The sequence below is a fragment of the Calypte anna genome, chromosome 15 (assembly GCF_003957555.1).
Source record: "Calypte anna isolate BGI_N300 chromosome 15, bCalAnn1_v1.p, whole genome shotgun sequence".
Lineage (NCBI taxonomy): Eukaryota > Metazoa > Chordata > Aves > Apodiformes > Trochilidae > Calypte > Calypte anna.
Genome location: NC_044261.1, coordinates 3491091 through 3508436, shown reverse-complemented (window position 1 = coordinate 3508436; position 17346 = coordinate 3491091). Strand labels below are relative to the sequence as shown.

The 17346-nt window shown below is 48.4% G+C and overlaps 1 protein-coding gene across 17 annotated transcripts in view; it reads left to right on the top strand.

Annotated features, from left to right (window-relative positions):
* NCOR2 (nuclear receptor corepressor 2) overlaps window positions 1-17346 on the top strand; it is a 226165-nt gene that overhangs the window by 74088 nt on the left and 134731 nt on the right. For all 17 annotated transcript variants that reach the window (XM_030460408.1, XM_030460405.1, XM_030460397.1 and 14 more), the window contains exon 3: window positions 11155-11282. In XM_030460408.1, the coding sequence (XP_030316268.1) occupies window positions 11155-11282 (128 nt within the window). The remainder of the gene's footprint in view (window positions 1-11154; window positions 11283-17346) is intronic.

Below are 17346 nucleotides of genomic sequence, written 5' to 3'. Positions count from 1 at the left end.
AGGGCTGTGAATGCTATTATAAATATAAATAAATAATCACAGTCCAACTGTGACGGTCGCACCCAGGGAAATGCAGCACGGCAGAAATCCTGAGCTCAGAAATGAGCCGTGACATTATTTGAGGCTTGGAGACACTTTATGAAAAGTGATTTAAAGGATTGCAGCTGTTCAATTTCACAGATGAGGCAAGTGAGAGGGGATGTTTTGAAGGGGCAGAAGGCAGTGGAAGTAGGCTTGGACATTTTTTTTTGCCCGTTGTATATGTCTCAAGGGAGTATCCACCAAAATGGGGAAAAAGCCATGTTTCTATTGAACAAACAGAAATAGGATTTGTATCTAGGGGTACTACCTCCCAGCAGCTTGTTTCGTGAGTTAGTCTGCTGAGTTTGACCTGGTGGAGAAGATCCAGTACCAGTTGAGTGAAGATGTTTGTTGTCTGGTTTCACTCCTAGGTGCCAGCTTTGGGCAGGGCTGTGAATTGTGGGTCTGATCCAAATTGAGCTCTGATGGGTGATGCAGCAAACAGAACAGGCTCTTCTGCTGGGCAGGTTGGTCCCCATCCATAATGGGGTGTCCTCCTCCTCCTCCTCCTCACTGAGAGGCATCTGGTCTACCAGGATGTGAAACTGGTGTGAAGTTTTAAAATGACCCTGGATTTATTTCCATCTTCCTTAAAAAACTTAGTTGTAAAAAAAAAAAATTGTCAGTTGCTTTTAAAGGGAAGAAGGAAGCCTGGTGAAAAGGTTCTGGTTTGTTTGACTTCCTTTAAGTGAAAGTCAAAATCACTTGTGTGATCACTTTAAGTGAAAGAAAATCACCAAAAAATCAACAGTTTATTCCTAAAACCACCATGTGGTTGGTCATACTGCAGGGCAGATGATTTTGTTTTCCAGATTAATTAGCTGTAATATATTGGGGTGCTTAGTTGACTGCTGTCAGCTTGAGAACAGAAGAATTGTTTGAATGCTCTGTGACCTTTAGTTAAAGGTGAAAAAACACATTACTGATGCTCTTAACCTTCTAATGTGTCCGAAGTTTGTGCTCACTCAAAGGAAACTTTTGCATGAAGGATATTAATTTTCAAGCAACCTATAGCTGTTTTCTGTAAACAGATCAATTTCCCTGCATAGCAAGTGTACCCCTTTCCTTTTAGAGCATCTTCATGATCAATATTTCCTGGGGATAGAAGAGTTTTCCCTCTCTTCCTTCCTCTGGATCCAGTTCCTTGCTGTGCCCTGTTTAGCAGTCATCCCTGTCCTGTTAGGGCTCTGATGTTTCAGTGCTCTGGGAATGATGTGGCTTGAGATGCAGGCTGGGGTTCCCAGGAGGGTGGTACCAGCTGCAGGAGATTCTGGGGGCTGCCTCTGTGCCTCTGTGCCAAAACAGCTTTGGCTTTTGGGGTGCATTTAGTGTTTTACCTACTAGAGATACTAAACAGGTTTGGGGATTGGTAAGATTGGGGTGTGTGCACATGCATGTGAAATGGGTGCTCTGTTGCCACTTGAATCCCCATTGGTGAGCAGTGTTTCCTCCCTGCAAGAGGCCTGGGCATGCCTCTTGTGTGGTGTGTGTCCCCATTCCCTGCAGAGCTGAGATGGGAAGGCGAGCTTACCCCTTCCTTAGCTCCTCAGCTCCAACTTTGAGACCTCCAGGCTTTCTCCCATGCCACCTCTCTGGGAGCAGCTCTGTAGTTCCTTCATTAAACACCCAGTTTGCAAAACAGCACTTATGCAGGAGTGTCCCAGCCTGATTGCCCTTTTTTTTTTTTTTTTTTTTTTTTTGGCCCATGATAAATAACTTCCTTGTCTGCCTGAATCAGAGACAAGAGGTTGGTGCAAACTTGTGTGTTGATTTGGTGTCCTAGCCAAATGGTGGCCTGAGGGGAACCGAGTGCCTTCTCTGCCCAGACTCCTCCTCCCAGCAGCTTGAGCAGAGCAAGTTAAACCCAACGTCCTGCCCTGGAAAGTTCTGTAAGGAGATGGAAGCTCCTGAGATGGCAGGAGCCAGCTCCTCTCTGCAGTGACATGATCAGCATGGCAAGGGGATGGCAGGTAAGCCCGCAGAGAGGCACCGTGTGGCACGTTGCGGCGCCTTCTCTGCTGTGTTGGTTTTCCTTGGAGTAGTTTTTCACACTTTTATCTGCTGGAAGCAAAATGCCAGTCTGTGTCTGTGCTCCAGGAACTTGCAGAATGGAAGAGTTTACAGTGCCAAATGTTAAAAACCCCCCAGGCTGTGAAGAGTCTTCTCCAACCAGAGCCAAGCCTCCTGCTCCCAGCCAGGCAGCCGAGCGGGAGCGGTTCAGGCCAGAGATTTGCATCCTGAGTTCTGCCTGCTGGGCTCCAGGAATGACCTGAAAATAAAAAATATACCTTGGAAATACCAATTCTGATCAGGCTGTCTCAAGAACTTGACTACATTTCTTCTGAAGTATCTCGAGGTTGCCAGTGGAGGATTGCGTGAGCAGTGGTGGATTTGGGGAAATTGCCTTTCTGCTGTAGAACTGGGAGAGCATGGAAGTGAAGGAACAGGACACCTAATTCCCTGCCCTGGGGTCTCTCTCCCATTGCCAGGAAGAAGGAGTTGGTTGACAGCAGTGTATATTTACAGCTCATTTTCCCTAGGATACAGCCTTTATCCAAAAGAGGTTTTTTCCTTCAAGCTACTGTAGACTTCTATGGCTGCCCCCTAATCTGCTTTTTGGATGTGCTACAGTGCAGAGGGTGATATTTTGCTTTTGGTTGATCTCAAGATTGTAAATCCACAGAGGAAGAAAAAAACTATTGCTGCTTATGTGGTTTGGCAAAGGTAGAGACCCACGAAAGCCACTTCTGGAGATACAAAGCCTGTGCCTACAGTCCTTGCCTGCCTTACCCCACCAGCCCTTGTAGTCACCTTCTGCAAGACTGGAGGCTTTTGCTGATTGTCACTGTTACCACACTTATCCAAAATACTGAGCAAGTCAGGTTCTTTGACCTGCAGGCTTTTTCTGTGGAGGTGTAAGGGAGTGTAGGGGAGAGCTGAGTCAGGGATGTGGAAAGATGAAAGAGTCCTGCATGGACCTGCAGATAGGTTTTGGGTGCTGTGTTGGGAGCCTGTATGCTGGGGGACTACATTGCAGAAGGGATGTGATGATGAGCAAAATGACTTCTAAGGTGGAAGTTTGGGTTTTTTAGTGTGAATTGAGCAGCTCACCCTACAAGGGTGTTCATGGCCATGAGCAGCTCCAGAAGGCAGAGCAGCAGGCAGGGGGGATGGAGGAAGGGCAGACGGATCATTCTTGGCTCAAAGGCGCCTGGATGTGACTGGGACAAAAGTCTTGTGATGGAGAGTGACTCAAAGGCAGCACTGTAATGGATCTGCTGCTGTTCTGGGGCCACCTCTGGCTGCCTGGGAGAGGGCTGGCAGCTGTCTCCAGCACCCAGCACTGTGGCCAGGAAGCCACAACAGCTGAGAGCTGCCTTCACCAAGACGTGACTTCTTCTCCATGAATGGGATATTCAGATGGGACAGCTAAACACTGCTGACAGCCCCTCTTGGCTGGAGAGGCAGGGGAAAGGGTGTTGGGAAGGATGCATTACTGTGCAGCTGGTGCAGACATTAATGGTCGTAGCAGAAGACGTGGCCTTGGTGCAGGGATGGCAGCAGAAATCAGTGCCTTCCAGGAAGGGGCCACGTGCAGTGTGGTCACCTCCTAAAACAAAAGGCCAAGTCAGCAGTGCCTGAGAGATGGGTGGCAACGAGGCTCTGTTGGAACAATAAGGGCATTTGTCTTTTCAGCACATGTTGCATCTCTGTAGGCAAGATAAAAATGCATGTATTCAGCCAGGTTTTATTACTGACCTTATCTTCAACAGTAGAGCTGATTGTGGAGGAGTTGTTGTTTGTTTTATGATTTTTTTTTTTCTTAAATCTACAGTGAGCTTGTCCCAGGGTTTGGGGGAGGAAGTTGGGCAGAGAGCAGGGTACTTGAGGTCATCCTGCTTTGATCCATAACCATTTCCTTTGCACCTCACTGGTGACAGGGGAGGTTCTCCCTGCCACAGCAGGCAGAGGCTGAGGAAGCACAGGGCTGTACACTGTGCTGGTCCCTTTGCAGCCCTTGAAGTGTCTGGACCTCATGTAATGACAGCTCTGCTACTGTTCCAGTTCCTCCTCAACTGCCCCTCTTACCTGAATTGGTATTGGGGAAAAAATTATTTTCTCCAGGCAAAGGCTAAAAAGTGAATTTCTTGGTCTGATGAGCAACGACTGTGCTGGCAGTGCCAGGGGGGTATCCAGGCACCAGAGAGCTTTCCCTTTTAGTGCTAAAATAGGTCACACTCACTGCTGGCAGAAAGATTCTTTTTTTCAAAGTTCAGGGTATATAAAGCAGGGGTGGGGGCATCCCCTGTCTATGGCAAAGCCACCATAGCCATGGCCACATCTCTTTGGCCACCCCAGCTCAGACTGGAGAGCTGGTCTGCCTGGCTCAGAGGTGGCACCAGTTGGTAGCTCAGCCTTTTGCTGCTGCTGGGGTTGCATAAAGGGACACAAGAAGCAGCTTATTGCACAAGTCATTTGTTGGATAATCAGAGGCCCTTGCAGCTTCTAAGTCAAGATACACTGCTCCACGCTGGCTGTGTGCTTCCTGGGGGAATTCAATTCCTGGCCACAATGTGCAACCCCTCTGACTTGTGTGTTTGCTGTGGCCATCCTCAATGTCCAGAGAATATCTCTGGGAATCAGATGACCTGGTTGTTCTTCATTTTGGGCAAACTGCAGCAGAAAAGCCAGGAGGAAAGGGACAGAGTGTATGGTTGGTGCAGCTGCCACTCTCACCTCTTCTCCTCTCAGGAAATACCAATGGAAACCAGGACACCCAGGTTGTAGGTGAGGTGTGGGGTGGAGCAAAGTTCTCAGGTCTCCCAGAACCAGCAGGATGTTGCTGGGGAATGAGAGGGATGTGAGGAACACAGGGCTGCAGAAATGAAGTGCCCAGCTCTGAATCTGTGTGCCACCAGTGCCATGGGCTGGGGGACTTCAGCCCCTCACCCATCAATAGTTCCCTTGTGGTTAAAAGGAGCTCCCAGCATGGCATGTGTGCTGCTCACGAGCAGCAGGAACAGGCCAGGCATCCTCTGCTAAAATCAGGTAAGGGACAATGTCTAAATAGTGAAATAAATAGGGATGCTTTGGCATTGTTTTTTTGTTCATGATTTGGACCACACCGTTATTAATCGGCCTCGTGTAGGCTGAGTGCTTGGGGAGTGCTTCAGAGGAAATAGCACAGCATTAAGAAACAAATATTATTCCCAGTACAGCACAGGGTGAGCTCCTGGTGAGCAGCCCTTGACGTAATCCTTGGTGGAGGTGGTGAGGAGCTGGGATTTGCTCCTGGATGAGCATGTGCAGTGCCCTGGCCTGTTTGCCTGCCTGCCAGAGGTGATGAGGACAGCGAGGAGCAGAGGTTCAGGTGCCTGGGGAGCTCCCCAGGTGAGACTCTTCCTGTGCCCCATGACACGACTTGAGGTGGCTGCTGCTGCTGCAGGTGCCACCACCCCTCCCAGGAGCTGTCTCAGCTGGCGGATGTGGTGACTGACCCCAGGACCACTCCTCCTCGGTGTCACAGCAAAACAAGAGCAGTGGTTTTTAGGTGAAGCTGCTGTCTTTGCACTGAAACTCAGCGGGGTGCTCCCGGTTGCTTTCTCAGCTGAAGACGTGGTAAGCGATGAGGAATGGATCTCGTGTAGTGATCCAGGATGCTTGAGCTGTCCTGCAGGTGCTTGTCCAGCTGGGGTCTGGACAAAACTCCACAGCTTTGCTTCAGAGCTGTTTTCCAAAGAAGCCAGAAGCTCTGGGCGTTTGCACTTGTTTGTCTGCTGGTGGGAGGAAGAGAGGAGGAGCAGCTTTGCCTTTCTGTTGCAAGACCTGCTCCAGACTTCCTTTCTGCAGGCCTCGTGTCTCTGAGGTTCTCTCCTTCTAAGTCTTGCAGCCCTGTGGGAATGCCATCTGGATGGAGCACTTGGGAGATGCCTCGTCCATATGGATGTGCACAACACTGGAGCTGGGAGAGCAGGGGCAGAGCTGCTGTTGGCTGTGGAGCAGCATTGTCTGACTCTGTGTGCTGTGGGTCAGTGCCCAGGGATGCTTCCAGCATTGCTTTCAAACCTCTCCTTTCTTCCTCCTCGTTGGAGGTCAGGGAGCCCAGACCTAGGCAGCTGCAAGCAGGGGAAGGAGAAATGAACCACATCAGGAACAACACACGTTCAGAACAGAAGCTGAGAGAGGCAGAAAGTCTGCAAGCAGTCACTAGCTTAGTGTGTGACTTAACCTGAGGCCAGGGGATGGCACAGAAGATTTTGCTAGAGATGTTATGGTAGATAAGGCAGCAGGCCAAAAGCTTTCAAAAAACACATAAGTAGAGGAAAAGTAATTTCTTATTGTTTCATTTTTCTTCTACGGAGCTCTCTGTGGTTTTTGTGCTGCTGAGGGTTTTTCTCTAGCACTGCATCCAGTCTCCTGGCTTGTAACAGTTTGATCAGTGTCTCAAGGAGCCTGATAGAGTCAGGTTATTTAGGGTTAGAGGATTTTCCAGCAAGGGGAGGAAGACGGCGCTCTCGGCACTCCCAAATCAAGTTATAACACAAAAAGACCTTGAGACTGGGAGTGCCATCCCCAGCTCCCCCTCCCAGTGCCTCCAGGCAGGGCCACAGACATGTCTGGCCTTCCAGGCTGGCAGCAAAGGACACTCTCAGCACCTCTGGCTGGGCCCAAGTGCCTTTTCAAGTCTGCTGCATGAGGAAGTGTGTTTTAATGAGGCTGCTTTGGGCTCTTCAGCAATTTTTTTTTTTCTGGTATCTAAACGTTGGCCTTGTGCTGTATGGCTCAGTTGGGGTGATTTATGATGCTGTAGGCACTCTTGGTGTCTGTCTGCCATCAGAGATGCTGTTAGTGCTGGCTCAGCCCAGCCAGATGCTTTGTGTGCTGCTCAGAAGGACTCGCTGGAGCCAGCTCTGATCAGAGCAGGTTTCTGGTTTGGTTTGGGCAGAAAGGAGCTGTGTTTCAGTTCTTTTCCCTCTAAGATGCTTCCTTGCTGGTCTCTGAAGCAGGCTGCAGTGGTGAGGTTTGTTATCTTTCAGCATCACCCATGCCAGGCTTTGAGTGACAGGGATTTGATGGACAGGAGGGGTAACAGGAGCCTTGTGTAAAGGGCAGGGGTCTGCAGCAGCTCTTCTGACTTCACGTGGGGTGCTGAAGTTTGGATGTCAACCTTCTCCTCCTGGCCACAGGGATCCAACCATCCTTTCCCAGCTGGGTGAGTTGTGTGGTTTTCCAGGTCTGCTCCTGCTCTGGGCTCATTGCAGCTCCTGGCTGGGTGGTCACAGGGACAGGAGGCAGAGCTGGGATTGTGAGTAGCAGGGTTGTGCTGTGGAGCTGCTGGGGGGATTGTGAGAGACAAATGTCCATGGTGGAGGACAGGATCCTTCCAGCAGTGCTCTGGGGTAGAGGTGCTTTTGGGGGGACCTCTGTGCTGTATCTCCCTGGTTCAGACAAGTTTTCCAACTGCTTGCAAGGATGCTGCTGTGGCATTATGTGGATTCGCTCCCATCAGAGAGGATGGATGGACTAGCTTGAATGAAGTGCTGCTCTCATGGCCAGAAAAAAGCCACTGCTGGAGAGGTGAAGCATCTGAAGGGTGCTTCATGGTTCTTGAACCATTCAGGGCTCCAGACTGCAGTGATGGGAGAGAAAACTCTGGCCTTTTTGTTTATAGGTAGTTAAAGGGAATGCAGTTCCTTTCACCTGGGGTTGTGTTTTGGGAAGCTGCTGTTTTATCAGGAGAATAACAAGGTCTTGACATTGAGACTTCCAAAGTGATTTTGGTTGCTTTGCTTTGGATTTGTTTTGGAAACATTTAATCTTTGTTTGAGTAAATAAGCTTAATTTCTATCAGAAAAGTGCTCAATTCTACTTAATGCTCATCCTCTTTGCAGCTCTCCCTGCCCTCTGTAAACTCTGCTCCTACCTCCCAAATCTATTGATGTGCCAGAGCACCTGACTATCCATGGTCATTCTGCTTACTTAATTTCTATTTCATTACATTTACTGATTCTGCAGAGCTTTCACAAAGTACATCTGTGTGGGAGCACCTGGGCCACAAGGAACAACAAGAAGAGTCTTGACTGGAGGCAATGGGAGAATTGAAGGCCCTGGAGAAGGTGCTCCATGACACATCACCAGATTTTGGGGGCTGGGAGTTTTTTCAGAGGACAAGAAGAGACACAAAGAGAGAAAGTGGGAGAGGATGAGCAAAAAATAGAATTGAGCAAAAACCAGTGGAGCAGTGGAGAGGAAAATGAGCAACGTGTAGCTTCGGGGCAACAGCAATTTTTAGTTGTTTTATTTCAGGAGTCTTGTAGCTGCCCTTCTGCAAGTGCCAAGGTTGTGCTCAATGTTTTAGGTCAGGATGGAGGAGTAAATGGCATTTGTGCTGGGTATTTCAGCAGTGGGGAATTCACGTGGCCCCCAGTGGACACTGCTCTCCCATCTCCAGCCCTGCGTGGAAGGTGCAGCAGCGCTGGCAGCAAGGTGCCTCCCAGCACATGGCTTTGAAAAGCTGCTAAACCAAATTGAAACCTCTTCTGAAGGCAGTTCATAAACCTTCCCAGTGTTTGTGTTTGAAAAACAGAGTCACAGCTCACAGTGCAATTTGTAGTAACTTTCTGAGCAATTAATCCACCTACAGCCTGCCAGGTCTTCCATGGCTCCTTTGACAGTTCCTCACAGGGCACAGAAATCTGGTCTAATCCTCCTCACTAATTTTTAAGTTATGTTTTCTTCTGGTAAAACTGAATGCTGATGTGAGCAAAGCAGAGCAGGTCAGGGTGAGTCAGGCAATGTCTGGAAAAGCAGGAGCTGGTGCTTGCCAGCCTTGCCCTGGGCAGGGGAGGCTCATCTGCCATCCCAGCCCTGGCAAAAGGAACTTCAGGCCACACCAGCAGGCTCTGAGCTCCACGACTGATATCCTGATGGAGGTTAGAGGAGTAAAAGACAGAGCTCAGTTAAGTGTGGGCAGGGGGAAAAGGAAAAACAGATGTTCTTGGGACATGCAAGAGCTTTTTTATTTTCTCAAGGGCACAGCCTCCGAGCTTCCCAGACAGGTAATTCTTGTTTGTACACCCACAGAAGGTGATGGTCCTGGTTGTGGGCCTGTTGGTGTGTCTTCCCAGACATGGTGTGTTTGTTTTGTAGGTGGATGTCAGGAGCTGCATCCTTTTTTTTAATTGATTTTATTTTTATTTTCTTTTAATTTAAAACCAGGACAAGTGCAAATGTGGGGAAGCTCCTTGTAGGCAGCAATTCTTCTTTGGGAGTTAATGGGCTCCATCACACCAAATGTCTGAGTTTGTCCTATCTGTGGTTGGGCTGAAGGCATATTCTGTCCTGCAGCCCCCCAGGATGTCCTTGTGTGGATAGGCTCCAGGTGAAGAAAAAACAGTGTCACAGGGCAGCGTCCTCCTCCCTTAGCACCTGGTCTTAGAGCAGAAGGGGAACATCCCCTGAGGATGAGCAGGCACAGTTCCAGTCATGCCCTCCTCATGTTGTAAGAGCCTGTCTGGAGCCACCCTTGCTCCAGAGCCTGAGGTCTAAAGTGGCCAGGCTGGAGGTGGAGTTTGGGGCTGGCAGAGCCTCCTGGTGTTTCCTGAGATGGGTCAGAACAGAAAAGGAGCAGCACCACACTCCTGCTGATACCAGGAAGAAATGAACCTTATTCCAAGAACTTTCTAGGTCCAAGGAGAAGTACAGCATACACAGAAGGTCATCATACACCACCCATCCCCTTCCTCTGCCTGATTATTCAGCTTTTGTGCAAGAGAGCCTGAATGCAGGGTAGGGGATCTCCTTTTCTTGGCTCTCCTGAGTACTCATAATTTCTGTATTTCTTCCTTGCTTTCCAGAAGGCTTCTATGCAGACATCTTACTTCACCCTCTTGTAGCCAGAGATGTTTGGCTTAGATATTCCCTTCTACTCTGCATCTGGCTGGAGGATAGCAGGGCATCTTAGCTCTTGGGAGAGGGGGTCTCTAGGTGCAAGCTGTTGCTATTTAAGCTCCCAAATATTTTCTTGCCTTGCCATACTCCTTTGTAGGACATTTTTCTCCACTTCCTTAGTATTGGAGCATCTCAGTCCTCACTACAGCAGATCAAATTATTCCTGTTGCATCTGTTAGTGCTGAAGGTCTCCTGCCCAACTGCATGCACTTGCTATTTTATTTATTGATTTAATTTTTTCTTAGACTCTGAAATAAGTTGGGGTTTTTTTTTTTGAGAGAGAGAGAATTGGAGCTTTTTTTTTTTTTTTTTTCCAGCTGAGAACTGTTCAAAATAGACTCCCAGGTGGGGTTGGTTCTTGTAATGTAAATGTGTGTCAGTGTTACCAGGGTTATTCTGTGGTAGGGCTTTCTGTGCCATTGCTGAAGGTCTTAGTTAATTAGATGATTAGTCTTCTGGTCAAGTATCTATCTGCAAATAAAAAGTAGCAGCTGAATTGTAGCTGTTGCTGGAATCAGTCTGTGGCACAGAGCAGGAGGGCTTCTTATTTAATTAAAATCAGGAACATACTGTACTGTACTCTCCAAGGGTCAAGGAACAAAAGGGACGTACACATAATAAGTAGCAAACTGTCCTTTCAAACCCCTTGAGCTCAGCACAGGGGAGCTGTGTTTAAAGGGATACTCTCAAGATAACATTTGTGATTTCTTTTCCTTTTTTTTTTTTTTTTTTCTCTCCTTTCTTTTTGTTCCTTCTCCCTACTGCTGTGTGACTTATTGAAGCTGAAAATGTCCTGTGACTTTTAATTTTATTCTTACCTGTTCTTCCTCTTGGATTTGAAATTACCAGGACTGCTTGGATACCACAAATCCCTGTGTGCCTGCCTGGTGGCTGGGTTGAGCTTGCTGGGGAGCCAACCAGCAGCTACCATCCCACCATGGCATGGGACTGGGGGTTACTGGGAACCCTTCTGGGATGGGGGAAAGCCTTGAGCTGTGTGGTCGGGCACATTGTGCTTCACAGGAGGAGTTTCTCTCTGCTTTAAGATGAGCTGCTGGGCTTCCCCACGTTTCCAAAGTTGCCACCACCCTAACAAGCTCTCTTCTGTCTTTGTTTCTGCAGGACGTGGCACTGCTGGAGTACCAGCATCCTTCCAGGGATTTTGCTTCCCACCTTCCCCCAGGATCTATCATGCAGCCGCAGCGGCGGAGGCCGTCCCTGCTCTCTGAGTTCCAGCCAGGCAATGAAAGGTACCTGCTCCCCACCTTCCCCTGGGCATCCCCATGGCATTAGCCAGCACTTTGCTAAGGGATGCAGAGGAGGGCTGTGTAATACCTGGGCAATGGGCCCATGAGAAAGCTGGGGAGGGATTTTGGAAAGGGGCCTGGAGTGATGGGGAAGGAAGAATGGCTTTAAACTGGAAGAGGGAAGATTTAGATTAGATGTTTGGAAGAAATTATTTTCTCTGAGGGTGGTGAGATCCTGGCTCAGGTTGTCCAGAGAAGCAGTGGCTGCCCCATCCCTGGAAGTGTTGAAGACCAGGTTGGATGGGGCTTGGAGCAACCTGATCCTAGTGGAAGGTGTCGCTGCCCATGCAGGGGGATTGGAACTGGATGAGCTTTATGGTCCCTTCCAACCCAAACCATTCTGTGATTCTATGAACGTTATGTCAACTGCTTGCCTCAACTTCCTTCAATGTCAAGACCAAAGCCATGTGGCTGGGTTGGGTCTGTGGCTCCTGAGGCTGAAGGCAAGAGGGAGCAGAACTCATTTCCATTGCCCAGCTTCCCTTCCTCTGCTGCCGCTCTTCCTCTCCCCTTTCTGTTTCTCTTTCTGCATTCCCCTTGCAGCTTTCTCTGAGCTGCTTTGTTCCTGGGTGCTCCCCTCATGGCTCTCCCTCTGTCACCAGTGGCTTTCCCAGCACCCTGGAGGGGGTGGGCACATTTTTGGGTGCAGCTTGGGCAAGCACTGCATGGCTGGAAATGCTGTAGATGCTTTAACCACAGAAGCTGATCTGTTCTGGAGGCCATCACTCTCACTCTGTTTTGTCACAAAATGCTGCTCTCACACAGTTTCTCTTCTGCATTTGATGCTTCGTGGTTTTGGAAAAAAACTGGCCTGGAAGTGAACTGTAAAAGCCTTGCTACAGTAGATTTATGCAAAGCTTTTTTTTTTTTTTTTAATGCTTAGTCCTTAGTCGAGCTAAGAATAAAACCAGAGTCACAGAGATGAATCTGTTTCTCTAATAACATAATTGTTTAGGGGATAGGAGAAAGCCTGCAGGGTGCCCTGGGGACAGAGATGCAGACAGGAGCCTCTTTTTCTAGTGGGATGGGTGCTCAGCAGAAACAAACCCATGAGAATTTGGTGGCAAAAAGCAGCCTCCAAAGTTCATTTTACATCTGCTACCCCAGATGTGCTCCTCTGGGTTGTGCCTGTGGCACCTGATTGTCATGTTGCTTCCAATGACTTTAGGAATGGTTTCATTCCTTGCAGAAAGTTTTGTTGCCTGGGCTGGATTTGGTTCCTCAGAGCTGTGATTTCTTAGTACAGAGTAACCTTGTTGAGTTGGAAGTGGGTCAGATTCAGCTAAATTTGGGGGAGATGGGTAAAGAAGACCCAGCAACACGCTCCTGCCTGATTTTCTTTTTCATACTACTTAAAGTTCTGCTCTCCAGTAAAATGAAGGTTTTGGGATCTGAATGTGCTGTTTAAAAAAATGCATCTTGGTTCTTCCATATAACTAAAAAACCCAAAAATAAGGCAACTGCAAACCTTGTTGTCTACTGTACCATAAACCTAGCTTGGTGTGGGCATCCAAGCATCTTGCTGTGGCTTACAAAAGTCTCAAACTCTTCAAGTTTGTTTTTGTGTTGGCAGTCACATGAATGTGGGTAAATACTTGTGTTGACAATCACATCAATGTGAATAAATCTTAAGAGAGGTTGCCAGGCCTAGATACACATCCAAATGGTTATTGTAGCTACTGCAGCACTTTCAGCCTGAATGGTGAAGTTTTGGCATGCTATTAAACTCCTTTTTTTTACAACACAACCAAATCTGCATTTCTCAATTTTTCCTCATAACATGCAGATAATTGAACTTTTGCAAAAATTACACAAAGTAATAAAGCTAAAAATACCAAGTTCAGCTCAATTGGCATCTTGTGCCAGAATGCTGGAGTATTATAGACTCCTTAAAAAAAGTGTTGGGACACCTGAGCATGCAGGATGGGGAGTTTGCAGAAATTCAGTGCAGTGTAATCCATTATTGAAGTCATTCAAACTGGCTGACTTTGCGCTGGGGAGGTGTTAGTCCATTTTGCAAAGCCAGCTACTGCTCATCTGCAGCCTTAAGCACTACACTTAAAACTCCTGTCCCATGGGGGCTTTTTCAGTTTTCTGATGCGAGGATCTGCTCTAAAGCAGCACCTGATGTCTTGTAAGCCGAGCCCTTTAGATGTTTGGCTGATCATCCAAGAGTTCATCAGGTGCTCAAGGGCCAAGACTTTGGAGCTTCTGGAGCAGGTTGGATTGGCCATTGATGTCAATCCTAAATAATAACTCTGGCTTTGGCTGGTATGGAGCAAAGCCTGGAAGAGAGGGAGTGCAGTCATCTCTGCAGCTGAGTCCTGTTGGCAGGTTCATGCTGGGCGCATCTGTAAGGGCTTTGGCTTTGTTCCTGGGCTGGGATTGATGGGTTTTGAGCAGAGGCAGCTGGCTCTCAGCATGGGGGGCTGGGGAGGAGGGAAACAAATAGCTCTGCAAAGCAGGAACAAGGAGGGAGGTAAGCAGAGGGAAGTACAGGGGTGTGCTCTGTCTGAAAGGAAGACCCTCACCTTGGTTCCCTGCCTGATACCCCCCCTGGCATGCAGTGGTGGTGGGTGGGAGGTCATCCTCCTTTTGAAGGAAGTCTTGGTGGAGGGGAACCTTTCAAACCCTCTGTTGATTTGGGTGTTCAGAGAAACCAGGCTGGCTGGTGTTTGTTGTGGTGGGAAGAACCAGTTCCCAACATCCTCTCTGGGGAGTGATGTGCCTTCTGCTTCCCACTCCAGGCAGCCCAGTCCTGCAGGAGATGCTGGGGAGTTGCAAACTGTCCTTCTCCAAGTACATCAGCCCCCAGAGTCATCATCACCACTTGGAGGATGGGAAGAGACTTGAACTCCCTATGCAGCAATTTTGCCTTGGAAGAAAGAAGGAAAACTTGAACCACTGAATCCCTTTCTATAGGGAAAGTTGGCTCTGTCTGTCTTTGCAGGAATATGCTGCTTTCCTTGATGGATTTTTTGGTAGCAGGCTTTTTCTTGGAAGGATCCACAGACTTCCCCTGAGCTTGCTCAGTTGGCTGTGCCAACTGGACTGCAGGAGCGAAGAGAAGTATTTCAGGATCTGCTGTTGGTACAAGTCGTACCATGAATACTTGCAGAGGAATGTCCTGGCAAGGTGACAAGGATTAGGGTTTTCTTCTCTTCTCTATATATATTTTGGTCTGCAAAAGAAGTGAGAAAAACTGGATTGAGTGTTAAATGGCAGGTGCCAGTGAGGGTGAGGGGTCTGAAAAATCAAGTAACTCTTGTTTTTTCTGACTTCTCTTGCATGTTACGGTTTTAGAGGAAGAATCCGTATTCACCCAGGAATGCTGGGGTGGGTAATGGCTTCTCTGGCAGCAAGTGTGGCTGTAAAGAAGTGGTATGCATGTTAACACAGTGTATTCTGCTGTTACTCAGAATAAGGTGAGTCACTATTTTGATAGATTATTTTCCCTGTTCATGAGACCAGGCTCATTCTCAGAACCTTTCGCCTTCACAGCCATGAGGAGTTTGAAGAGCTTGCTCGGTGTTGGTCTGAGGTATGAGATTTTGGGGACATTAAGGAGCTGCTTTGTTTCTGCAGCTCTCCCTGATAGCCCTGTGCAATACAGCATGCGAGCAGCCTAATTACTGTGCTGATTGCATGTGATTAATCCTGCTGGCTGAGGAACCCGGGGAGCGGGGGGAAGCCGGGGCGGTGTGCGTGGCCGCTGGAAATCACGTGCAGCTCTCTTCATCTTCATCTCTGCTGGGCCAAATGGCACCAACTGCTCCCGAGTTAACAGCACGGCCAATCTGGTTTTATTTATGGTCTTTAATTAAGTTTCCATTTTTAAAGGTGACCCTTTTCTCAGGAGTGAGCGGCCGTGCGGCTGAAATCCCTGCAACCATACGTCTTGGTGTCTTTTCACACTTGAAATGATGTTCTGGGAGCTGTGGGTTGGTTTGGTTTTTTTTTTCCTCTGTAAATGACCGTGGGAAAATAATGGCAGGCAAGGGCAGAGCCTGTTGTATAGATGCTTGGTGAAGCCTCATCTCACAAGTACCCTCTGCCCTGGTGTGAGCTGGGGGAAATTCCATGGGTGGGTATGGAGGGGGCAGAGGAGATGTGGGGGTACCAGTCTTGGTGGAATGGGTCAGTGTGCCCTGGCAGGGAGGTTTGAGAGCAAAGCTGGGCTTTTCCTGGGCTGGGATGGAGAGCTAAATGTTCATGAAGCAACTTCCCTGTGCATAATCTTGAACCAGATGTATTTTGGGGGAGAAGAGGTGGTTTTGCAATGTGTGCAGCGTGCTTGGTGAAATGTGGGGATGTCCTTCAGACCATTAGGCCCCCAGCTACCCAGGCCTGACAAAGAGTAGATTTTGGAGAGAGAGGTGAGTGAGGAGAACATGGGGGAGGTTGTGGATACACAGAAATATTTATTCTTCTCCTGAGTGAGCCATTGCCTCTGTGTGGCAATGTTAAAGTTTCTGTGGGTCCTGTCCATGAATAATTCGGGCCCTGTGTATGGGGCTTTTCAGTATGCAAGTTTTAAATACAGCATCTGCTCTCACCTACATTGCACTTGGCTTGGAAGAAGTTGGCTGAGGTGTTTGTATGGGGTGGCTGAGCACAGCCATCTGCCTCTTGTGTGGGAATGCCCACCCGGAGCATTGCGGGCACGCACGGGGGACCTCCTGGTCACAGCAGTTTGGACAGACCTCCTGGGGACCTGGGAGTCCTTGAACTGGACAATTTGGTGAGCTGAGCATCCTGCTCAAGTCTGTCCCACACCTTTGGCTCGTGAAGACTCAATCCTGCCGCTGGCAGACGGTTCTCAGAGCGTGGGAACTCCACCTTCCACACCCAGACAGGCTGCTCTTCCCATGGCCTCTTGTTAAGTCATGATGGTTTTTCTCTCTCTCTCCAGCTCTATGACAGGGAATCTATCAGCTGGCCCTGTACATGGTTTTTCTAGCTGCCTAGTTGCAGGTTTGTTCCAACAACCTCTGGGTTCTCTCTTTAACAGGTCTCAATTTGTTCAGTCTGGATATTATTAGCCATAAAGAAGTTGCTGAAATCTCTGACAAACCTGAGAATTACCTGTAAATAATTCACTTCAACACTGGTCTTAGATACTGTTAGATACTACTTGCTCTCAGAATCATTTTGTTGTCTGTCTGTACCTGTGAGGGCTGGAGACTTTTTTTTTTTCCCCAAACTGATTTTTGGAGACAATTTCCCACCAAACTCTCTCTCAGAGGAAATAAGCAGCTGCACCCAGGCTATCATTCCTGGTTTGGGTTCCAAGGGACAGCAAGAGCCAGTTTTCCAGCCTGGTTATGTTGTATGGTCCTATGATGTAGGGAACATTGTGGCACATTAAAATGTACCTTTGGTGGGAAATTGATGGGCGACAGCTTGGAGTTGCTACTGGGGTTCTGAGCTCTTGGGGCAGGAGGCACCTCTTCATGAAGAGAAGCTGGGTTTGCTGGATGTTGCAGAAGATCAGGCATTCCTTCTCCTGCTCTGCTGGTGGAGTAATGGAAAGGTTTGCAGGGAAGGGCTGTGCTGGTTTGAAGAGCCAGGGCACTGTGCTCCAGAGATGGGTTAGTGGGCTGGGAGAGTCCTCTCTGACCTCTCAGGAAGTTTGTACTTTCCTGATTTCCCTGTGATTTGGCTTCAGCAAAGTAAAGAAGATAAAGGTAAAATCCATTCAGATATCATTCAGATCTCTTACAGATCCCAAGGAGAGCTCAAGATGTCTCATCTCATCCTTTCTCCCAGGAGAGAGATGCTCTCACCTTCCTCTACACCCAGCTAACAGTCAGACCCTTTTTCAGCTGGTTCTGGTGTAGGTGTAATGCAGCAGAAGATATTTTCCCAGGTCTCAATGACCCACAAGTGAGTCTGAAGTGCCCTGCACTTGCTGTAGGATTTTAGCTGCTTGTACTTTGATAATGACCTCCACGAAAAGACCTGGGGGAGTGAGTAACACTGCCCTACAGCTGGTGGGGTGTGATCA